Here is a 10,164-nt window from a genome sequence, read left to right on the forward strand (position 1 = left end):
TAAATGAAAACCGGTTCTTTAAGAGTTCTTTAAGGTTGAGTAATTTAAATATTTTAGCAGAATGGTTTTAAACTTAAGAGTTTAAGAGTAAACATTAAAAACAACAACCGTCGCCTACAGGTCCTTTCTAGGCAACATTAAAGCACAGAAATAATAAACAACATTAAAATTTGTAAACATTCACAAGGTCAATATAAACCTAAACACAGTAGCAAGTATTAACGGCCAGACTATAAAAATGGTTCCATAAGCGTTGAGCAGCCACTGAAAAAAAGCCCCATCACCCTTTGATCTTAGCCTTGTTTTAGAAACATGAAAAATCATCTGGCTGGATGATCCTGTGTTTCCTGAATTATGATGGGTATTAAAAGATTGGAAATATATTTTGGTGCAAGACCATGCAGTGCTTTAAAAACCATTAACAAAACCTTAAATTCCAACATCGATGGCCAACCAGGGTAATGTAAAAAGTACTGGACTAAAACTTCCCCCTTTCCTTGTGTGACTCGGGCCGAGTTCTGCACTAATTAATGATGAGATAAATGATGCGAAGATATAAGTTGCAGCAGTCAGTGTGTGCAAATATACAGTAGAAGCGTGGATGATGGCCTCCAGGTCTTTCAAAGAGAGAATTGGTTTAAGTTTAACAGTTTAAGAGATTATTCCAAGTTGATGAACCCCAGCCTTAACAGCACTGGTAACCTGTTCATCTAAAACCAAAGCCGAGTCCATAACAATGCACAAATACTTTACGCACTCTGCCAGACTAATCAACATGGAAGTCCATCTACGTATGATTTCATTAGATGCAGAAGAGGACTGATTATTGAGAACCAGAAGTATCGTGTTAATAACAACGTTGAGAAAGTTAATTGCGGCGGGTTCCGTGCCACCTCAGCGAGAGTGATCGCTTTAACACTTGAAAGTGAGCCGGTAGCCCTCGCTCCGCTCCGGGATTGAACAAGTGCACGACCTTGGAAGTGAATAAAGAGTGTTACTAATAGAGTCTGGCTCCACAGACCATGCAGCCCTTTGACTGGGGGCTCAGCGGAGATTGATGGGGTCTTTCTGGTCACGCTTCTCGCTCTGAACATGTTTCCTGCCATAAAAGCCAGGCTTTGCACCGCTCTAAAAAAAGGGCCAGCGCTCTGCAATCAAACAGTAGCTTGTATAAGTTCTCAATCCCCTTCTGTAAATCTGTCCTCCTTTTGTAGTGAACTTACTTGGGATTTTTTATGAAGATTTTATATTTAAAAAATATTAACATACAGGGGACAAATAAGGTACAAATAAAAAAAGTGATGGTGTTGCAAAGGTATTTAACCCTAATACAGGCATTGTTTTGAATTACTTCAGATGGTATTAGTTTCTCTTCGTATTCTTCTTCATTGTTGCCCAGATTTGTATTTCTCTCTCCCAAATTAGCTTTCGCTGGACTTCCGGTTGTCGTTTCAGTTAATGTTCCAGTTAAGCTACACCTCAGATCCTGTTTTTATTTTTTTCATTTATTTTTCAGACGCACCAGTCTCCGTGCCTATAGCTTTAAATGAACACCCCTTTTGTTGCCGTGCCGTACGTTTTTCCAATTAATTAGAGATGCTATGGATCGGCACCCTTTCCAGGGTGTACCCCGTCTTGTGCCCCAAATCTCCTGGGATAGGCTCTGCCCCTCCCCTCGAGACCCTGTGTACAGGATTTTTCTTGTGTGTGTGTGTGTGTGTGTGTGTGTTGTTTTGTTTTTTTTTGCCAGCACACACAGTAAAGACCCATTAGACTGTGTAAAATAAATAAAAAAAAAACAAGCCCAGAAAAATTTATATATATATATATAATCTTAGCTTGAAGCTGGAGGGGGAAAAAAACGTCCTGTCTGTCAGGTAAGAGTTTATTCCTAAGGAATTGGAGCAACCAAAAAGCCAAGTTCACTCTAGAGAAACAAACCACAAAATGTATGACAAATATAAAACAATTGTAGTAAAGCTAACAAGAGGCAAAGGTTAACCCCCGAGCATGATGCTGCCACCACCAGGCTTTACAGCACGGAAAGGTCTCCTCCCGCCCAGGAGGAGAGATCTTGTCCAAGCAACTGGAGATATTACAGCACGCCACCACGCACCATCTCATCACTACACAGCTGTATTATACACTAAAGTCATTTTTGTTTTCTTTTCTCCCAGGTCTGAGTGCATCAACAAATTTGCGTCCGTGTTCGGCACCATGCCGTTGAAAGTCGTGGAACACCGCGCAGATCCAGTTTTATACAAGGACGACTTCCCGGAGAAGCTCAAGAGTTTTCCCAATATCGGAAGTTTATGACCCTCTCCTGTCCTTCACACCTTCGTCTCATAAGACGAAGAAAAAAAAACCCGTCACAGACGCTCTAGGACTCATCAATGTTGTTTATCTTTGTAATATAAGATTATATTCTTCTGGGGAACGAGCTGACGGAGAAAAGAAAACGTCCTGTTGGTGTATCTGCTCATGTTCTTTTAGCAAGATGGATCTTCAGGAAGTTGGAAAGAAGCACTGAAAACCAGAACGTCATGGAGCAGATCGTGTCTGTCGATAACACTGAAAATTAGGGTCCACTCAGAGACAATGTTTGACCTTGAGAAACTAAAAAAAATAAGCATTTAAAAAAAAATAATAATAATTTTTTTTATGTTTTATGGGAAACAAGGTTTGGACAGGAGAGTCTGAGATCAGTATCAGAACATTAAACATCCAGGAGCTCTCTGTGGTCTGGATTTTACATTTCTCACTCACAGTTATTCACAGCGTACTGTATTTACTGGAATATTTACTGCTATTCAGTAGAAACTGAGAAAAAAGGGGCTTAAATATACAAAAGGAGTTTTAGATTTCCTAAAGATTCATCTGTACATAATTACACGCTGCTACTAAGTAAATGGGGAAAAAAAGGAAACAAACAGGAATTTAAATCCTGTATTTTTTTCCTGTTGTTTAGAAAACCAACACTTTTCCAAGAGTTCATTAAAGTTTAATTAGATTACTAAAGGCTTCTTAGCTTCTTAAATCAAATGTCTAATGGTTCTGAGGAAATTCTTACAGGATTTACATACGCTACAGTTTATTGTATAGCTCTATCCATTATTAGGATCTAAAAATTCTCAGTTATCTAATGAACCTGTGAAGATTCCTTTTTAGATCCGTGTTTGTGCCATGAGTTAAATGTTAAACAGGTTCCAGGTTTTAAGAAGCAAATATCAAGCACTGATTCGAAGTTTGAGCTGCTCACTTCCTGAGTAAATGCACACGCTCTTAGAAAAGGCTCCTAAAGATTCTTCTAGAGTTCCAGTACTGGTTCTTCGGTTCTCGCTCTTTTTCTTTTTTCCACAAATTCTGTTTCCTTTACAACCGAAGAACCTTTTGTCCTAAGGGTGTGTATATTAACTTGTTTTACCTGCTGCATGTGATACAGACTCAAACGTTGCTTATTTTTTTCTTCCTAATAATACCCAGAACCCGCGGTTCTCCCGACACAATCAGACAATAAGATTTCTTTAATAGTATTTTGAAGAAGCTTCTCTTTTTTTCGAGAGAGAGAGAGTTCTTCCTGAGCAGCCGCTGAAGAACAAAGTAAGGTTTAACCCTCTGAGACGAAGTTTTCCTGTAGCAGATCCAGACCAGTGTGAAGGTTCTAGAGTCATCCAGTGTTTTTTTACAGAAGAGGAAAAGTGTTGTAGGGTTCTTCAGAGATCCTTTGCCTCCATGAGGAACAGCTGAAAAGCTGAACAGCTTTTTGCCAGAGTTTAGTTTGACACGTTTTCAAGGATAAAACAAGTTTTCCTGCACTTAAAGTTAAATATTTGTCCTGTAATGTGTTTTAAATATTCCTGAAACTTTAGAAAATGTAAAAAAGCTGTTTAAACAAACTCTTATCAACATCAAAAGTTTCTAATGATGGGGCATTCAAAGACTTTTTAACGCCGTTGTCGCTTGCAGCACGATGCCGTATGGGCAGTGAAATTAAAATAAGATGCACGTCGCGTCATTTAATCGAACGATTAGCCCTGGTTTTGGAAGCATGTGTGGAAATAAGTAGTACGGTTTATATATGGGGTGCCAATATTTATGGTTAATCATGCGTTATACTTTATAGTTGATTCGGTCCTGTGGCGATGACAATGGAAAATATGTTTTTGTTTGTTTGTTTGTATGTGAAACAACAATCAGAACAAAAACGAATAAAAGTCACTCAGCGAAAAGGCGAATTCACTTTTTTGCTCTCACTACGTCCCTGAGCCAATAGGAAAATAGTAGGAGGGGCCAATGACACTCTGAACTGAAGGAGATGCTAATTATAAATTGAGCTTAAACCCTACAATTTTTTTTGTCCCCTCCATAAGCTCCTTGGTGGACGTCGGGGGGGGAAATGATTAGCCGTCTCGTCAAATAATCCAGAATTCGATGTTTCGTCATGTTGGTCATCAGTGCTGGAACTTGTTTAGTCGATAAATGTCATTTTACATTTATGCCTGTAATGTATCAGTCTGGGTGAACTTCTTGTTTTTCTTTGTAAACAGTAAATAGAACAAATTGTCACATGCCTCATGCCTGGACTGACATGTTTATCAATATTTCTCATTAAAAGTTGACAAAACGTATTTCTTTTTTTTTTCTTTTTTTTTTTAAGATTCCATATCTGAGTGTACTTTCTCATTTTTTGTTTTATACGAAAAGTTTTTTTGTTTATATTTCTTTTGCATTTCAAGCAACAAATGACTTCTAAAGCGTGACATTGTAAAGCTAAAACTAAGCAGTGTTTTGTGTGTGTGTGTGTGTTTTTATGGTTTCTGTTGTCTAGGGATGGAGCAGATGTCTGAGCTCTGTGAATGATTTAAGTGCAGGAGCCTGCATGTCTGAGATAAATGCATTTCATCTCTATGGGGAGTGAACTTGTGAAGAGAAATGTATTCCTGCTCTCCCTATTCCCTGACAGAGAAAAAGAAAATCTGGTAAGGAGGAGGGTTTTCAGCAACGACTTGCGTATTGGAAATGTCAGCGAATGACCAATTACGTAGCGAGAGCCAGATTGTCTGCAGCTCTCTGCTTTATGAAGTGTCGGTTATTTAGTCCAAGCGAGCGTTCGCGGGAGTGTCGCAATCGCTTCGGCTTTAAACTGCTTTCTACTTTATGAGGAGTGTGTGTGAGAGAGAGAGACAAAGATAGAGAACACACTCACACGAGTAATACATTTACCTGGGGTTTAGTTTATTTAATAATTTTTTTTCTTATTATTATAGTGGACCATATGTGAGGTCATGCTTGTTTAACTTTCAGTTAAACAAGAGAAGTTTCCAGTTTTAAGTGACGCCGTGACATTAAGGTGATGTGTAACACCTTAAGACCTCAAGAGAGATTAAAAGAGAGAGAGAGAGGAAATGATTAGATGACTTTTTACAGCTTTTTTTTTAACTGTTACGATAACGAATAAAAAATTGGACATCAAAACAAATTTGCTTTTCGTACCAGAGAAATAAAACACTTCAGCAGTTGCTGTTTGTTTGACCTGGCGCTGCTTCGTCACACCAAAATGAACCGATTTGATTATTTCCCTGTAACAGCACCACACGGAGTGTTATATTCATTAAAGGACGCGTCTCTTACTGTCCCTTTAAGGCAGGTCCCCCATGATTGCATTTTATCATATTTCACACTCCACCTGCGAATGTGCTGTTTCAGTGTTTATGTAATGAATTCGTGATGAGCCACGCCCCTCCCGAGAACAGCAGAGCTGAGCAACAAGCCAGGGGTATGGGCTCTTCTTAAATGATGTCACACTTAGAGGGGGGAAAAAATCTAAGCAGCAAATGACGAGCAGGGATTTTTCTTTTTCTTCTGATATACACACGCGCGCATGCGTAGGAGACGCGCCCGAACATCGAAAAATGAATATTGTATTATACGTGCCCTTTAAAACTTAAAGCATAAAAAAAAAACTGAATCAATGTTAAGGTTTTTATTGATCAGTACCTAAAGGGGAGGGAAAAAAGGCACACATACACACACAGGTTCACACGCACACACACGCAGAATTAAAGCCTCAAATAAAACATCTTCAAACGAGCAAAGCTCCTTTCCCCTACATTGGTTAGAATGTAATGTTCTTTTCCCGTTGCTGGAAGACGGTCAAACCCATGCTGCCTCTTCTCTCTGCTGGAACGCCATTAGTCCAATTTATTAGAGAATGGAAGAAGAGGAATGGTGGGGCTTTGAGAATGCATGCGATTTCACAAGCCAGAATCTTAAAATAGTCTGATGAGTGGGAATTGTCCTGGGGCAAAAAAAAAAAGACTCATAAAACCAGTGGGAGCTTTGGACAATTTTTTTGGAAAAGGCTGAGTCATGCGTAATTACGGTTGTGTAAGACAAGTTTGGGACGATGAGGGGGAAAAAAAAGTTTATAATAGTAACAATAATCAATTACGCCAAACCTTGGAGCTTGATTATAAACTGCTTATTAGTGATATCAAACCCAGGTCAAAGTTACTTTGAGTAAAATCTTTGTAAGTGCAATAACTTACTGTTACTGTAAATCACTCTCTCACACACACACACACACACACACACTCACACAAACGAACACACACTTGCACACAATACATATATATTGAATATCAACAATCAAGCTTGGAAGTAAATAATTAATTCAAATGCCGTACATTTAGCTTAAAGCTTTGGGAGGAAAAAAAACAAACGCATCACACCGGGGGAGAAAAAAAAATCAACATTAAAATCCTAAACCTTACACACGCAATAACATTATCTTCCTTGCAAGGATAATTACAACAAATTAATTACATTTTCAATTCCTAAACAGCCGAAGAAAGAAAAAATTTGAACACAAAAAAAGAAAAAAATTGTACATGCCAACACACAAAAAGCATTATATTATTATTCTAGATCTTGGATATGCCGTCTTCAGTAGTATTAGAAGTGACAAGGGACGACGCAGAGATGGACTTTATTCATACATTTTTTTTTTCTGCACAAATCATCTTTACACAGCTATCAGTCTGAGTTTAATGGGACTTTACATAATTCTTTTTATTGTGTAAAGCTGCTTTATGACAATGTCAATTGTTAAAAGCGCTATATACGAATTTAATTGAATTGATGCTAAATTGAACTTGCAGGTTTTATTTATACCAAAACTTCAATCCCACAGCTATTTTAGTGACCTGAGTTCCTGTGGCTGAGGCGCGATAGCAGTTCTGTCACTGAATCCACATCCGCAGTTGTCCTGGTGATAATTAAGAAAACCTCACTCGTTTATAGCCTGAGTGAGTCGAGTCGAGTCTGGTGCAGTGTGCGACTTTGTGTGAAAGAGGAGCCTTGACAGCTGAGAGCGCGACCATGAGCGAGGGATGTTTGTTTTGCATTTACTCCTCACGCAGCTGTGTGGAACATCCTTTTTTTCAGGCTGTGATATCATCACTTTCGCCCTCTCAGTAATCCAACAGCAGCAGAACCGGCTTTCTATGTTGTACGGGAATGAGAGAGGGATCGAGAGAAGTGCTAAATGTTAGCAATATCTACTGTATATTTCATACCTATGTTTTAATGCAAATAAGTAATGCAGGGATGCAACTTGATTTAACCCTTTCTGCAAAGCTTAAAGAGACCTTCAGGACCTGTTCGTACCGTGTACCAATCTTGAAAGGACGTTGTGTCATCATTCTAACATTTGGAACAAAATTGAGAACCCTTTTAGGTTTTATGTAGAAGACTACAATAGAATCTTTCAGAAAGCTTCCAATTTTTCTAAGAACGCGTTCCCTGTAAAAATGGTTCTTCAAAGGTTTTTAAGGGGTCATTGTATAATTATGGGGTCGTAGATGGCAAAGGTGTCCACCATGACTTATAGGAGACCTTATTCAGAACCTAAGAACGATTTAAAGAACATTTAACTTAAAAAATAAAATTAAATTTAAAAATAATTGTTTCTAAGATTGTAACCGAAGAACAATTTGAATTTTATTTTGGGATTGGACCTGATGTCCATGGTGTCCTTTTGAACTCTTCCTTGTTCTGTTCAGTGTTCTAAGTGGAACCTTTAAGAAAGCTGAGAACCATTGTTTTAAAGACAGTATCAAATACCAAACCTATGTAAACCTATGACAGTTTCTAGGAGGAAAATAAATTGGTCTTCAAGAATTTGTAAAGGGTCACATGTGGAACCCTTCCTGATAAGAAAACCTTTTGGGAGTTCAGAGCACTTAATTATCCACTGACCCCTCAATCTATAATTTTCTAATGGTTTTTCTAAAATGGTCCAAACAAGACGTTAAATTTTATTTTAGGAAGCCTGTATAAACCCTGGACATCATATCATTATGTGATCATCTGAATCGGGAAACTTTATTAGGTTCTGTATGGTGTTCCTTTTTAGGGAACTATTGGAAAAAAATAATTTCTAAACGGATATAGAGTACCTAACTGGACTGTAAACCAGTGGCGGGTTTTAAGTTTCACAAAGAACTAAATAAGCAACTAAAACGAAAGTTTGTACTGTAAACTCACTTAGTTAATACATGCACACAGGGTTCTTCAAGGGTTCCAAAGATAAATATCCTCTTAAATGCATATACTAGACATTAGCATCATTAGCATCATTATTTGCACAATTATAGTGAGTAAAATCAAGTGAAAGTAATTGGGAAAAATGAAAACACAAGGAGAACGTCTTTAGTTTACAAAATCATGGAAATTCTAAAGTACATTTGTTTTCTGCTGAATGTTTTTTAGTCATGCAGCGATGAAAAACTCGAGCAAGGCTTCCTGTTGTTATGGCAACAAATAACCATGTACGTGATGCCAAGTTCAGAGAGATTCATTTTCAGATTGTTTAAATACAATTATTTTTATATTTTTACAATTTATTTTTATTCAAGCATGGGGCAAGGCACCATCAAGGGTTTCCACAAAATCATCTGTCCAGAGTTCATTGCTCTAGTTAAAGGGTGTTAACGTATAATGCTTCTGTGAAACACAACATAACCCAACTGATCAAACAGATGTGTTAATTCCTATTGATAATAGTTTAGCTAATGACTAAAAGGTCCCATTCAGTCAGATTAGTCGCTTATCTGAACTTTCAAAACCTAGAAATCATATGTAACTGGAGATAACATTTAAATTTTACCATGTAGGCTATGTTTCTTCCCTTTTTTCCCATGTCTTTTTCTTGTTCTATCATCTACTTAATACTTTGACCTCAGGTTTAAGTGTGGATGTGTTAAACACAGACGCTGATCGCTCATCTCTGTTTATAACTACGATAAAACTGCGTTATACTTAAAAAATGAGCTACTCTGAAAAGCCTCCCAGTAGGATGACATAAACATGGTTCTGATTTATAAACTGGAAGTGGCCTGTCTAAACACGTATCGGATTCTTCCCTAAATTTAAAACAGGTTTGTTTTTACCTGATCAATATCTGGAATCCGGAAGAGAGGAAAAAAACAAGCAGATCACGATGGAAGTCCGAATTAAAAGTTGTAGCTTTTAAGTCGTGTTGCGATAACGTTACAAAAGTCCAGAGTGAACGATGGTGTCAAACTCCAGCGTGGAATGCGGGACATTTCTCATTTTTCATGGGACGACTTCCAATGAAATAATGAAGCAAGGATCAACCTTGAGCCTTCCTTTAAGTGTTTATACGTATCATATTTAAACCGGCCGGCTCTGGAAGATGATACGCTCAGATAACGGCACCAGAGGTCCCGGCTAAATCAGCGAAATTTCTTTTTGAGTCAATGTTTAAAAAATCTGGCATGGACAAGCAGGTTATATATAGTTTATGTAGTTTTCGACTGCCTGGTGTCCCAAACCACTGTCAAATTACACTCTCCATTCATAATCTTTCCAGAAATCTTGTCTCTCTATAAGCCATGATGATGTTTGACGTTACTGTTATGGTTATTGCCGTATGAAGCACGTAGAAAAAAAAAAACCCTGACTGAGCTCTCAGACATGAGCATCATCAAGTCAGGTTAAACATCCTGCCCTGATCCTCTCCGGGAGAGAAAATAAACATGTAGGAACCGGGAAAATATTTCAACAAATCCATCAACTTGCTAAACTGCGGCTTTGGACTGCTGTCGAGGACCCTCTCACCTGGGAGCTCTTAGAACGGGA

General features: G+C 38.1%; 1 protein-coding gene across 1 annotated transcript in view; it reads left to right on the forward strand.

Annotated features, from left to right (window-relative positions):
- The window catches only part of ext2 (exostosin glycosyltransferase 2), a 43,114-nt gene extending 39,124 nt beyond the window's left edge, over positions 1-3,990 (forward strand). Inside the window, exon 15 of the mRNA XM_053513282.1 lies at positions 2,178-3,990. Within this exon, the coding sequence (XP_053369257.1) occupies positions 2,178-2,316 (139 nt within the window). The 3' untranslated portion in view covers positions 2,317-3,990. The remainder of the gene's footprint in view (positions 1-2,177) is intronic.
- The last annotated feature ends 6,174 nt before the right edge of the window (positions 3,991-10,164 follow it).

Source organism: Clarias gariepinus, chromosome 15 (genome assembly GCF_024256425.1).
Source record: "Clarias gariepinus isolate MV-2021 ecotype Netherlands chromosome 15, CGAR_prim_01v2, whole genome shotgun sequence".
Classification (NCBI taxonomy): domain Eukaryota; kingdom Metazoa; phylum Chordata; class Actinopteri; order Siluriformes; family Clariidae; genus Clarias; species Clarias gariepinus.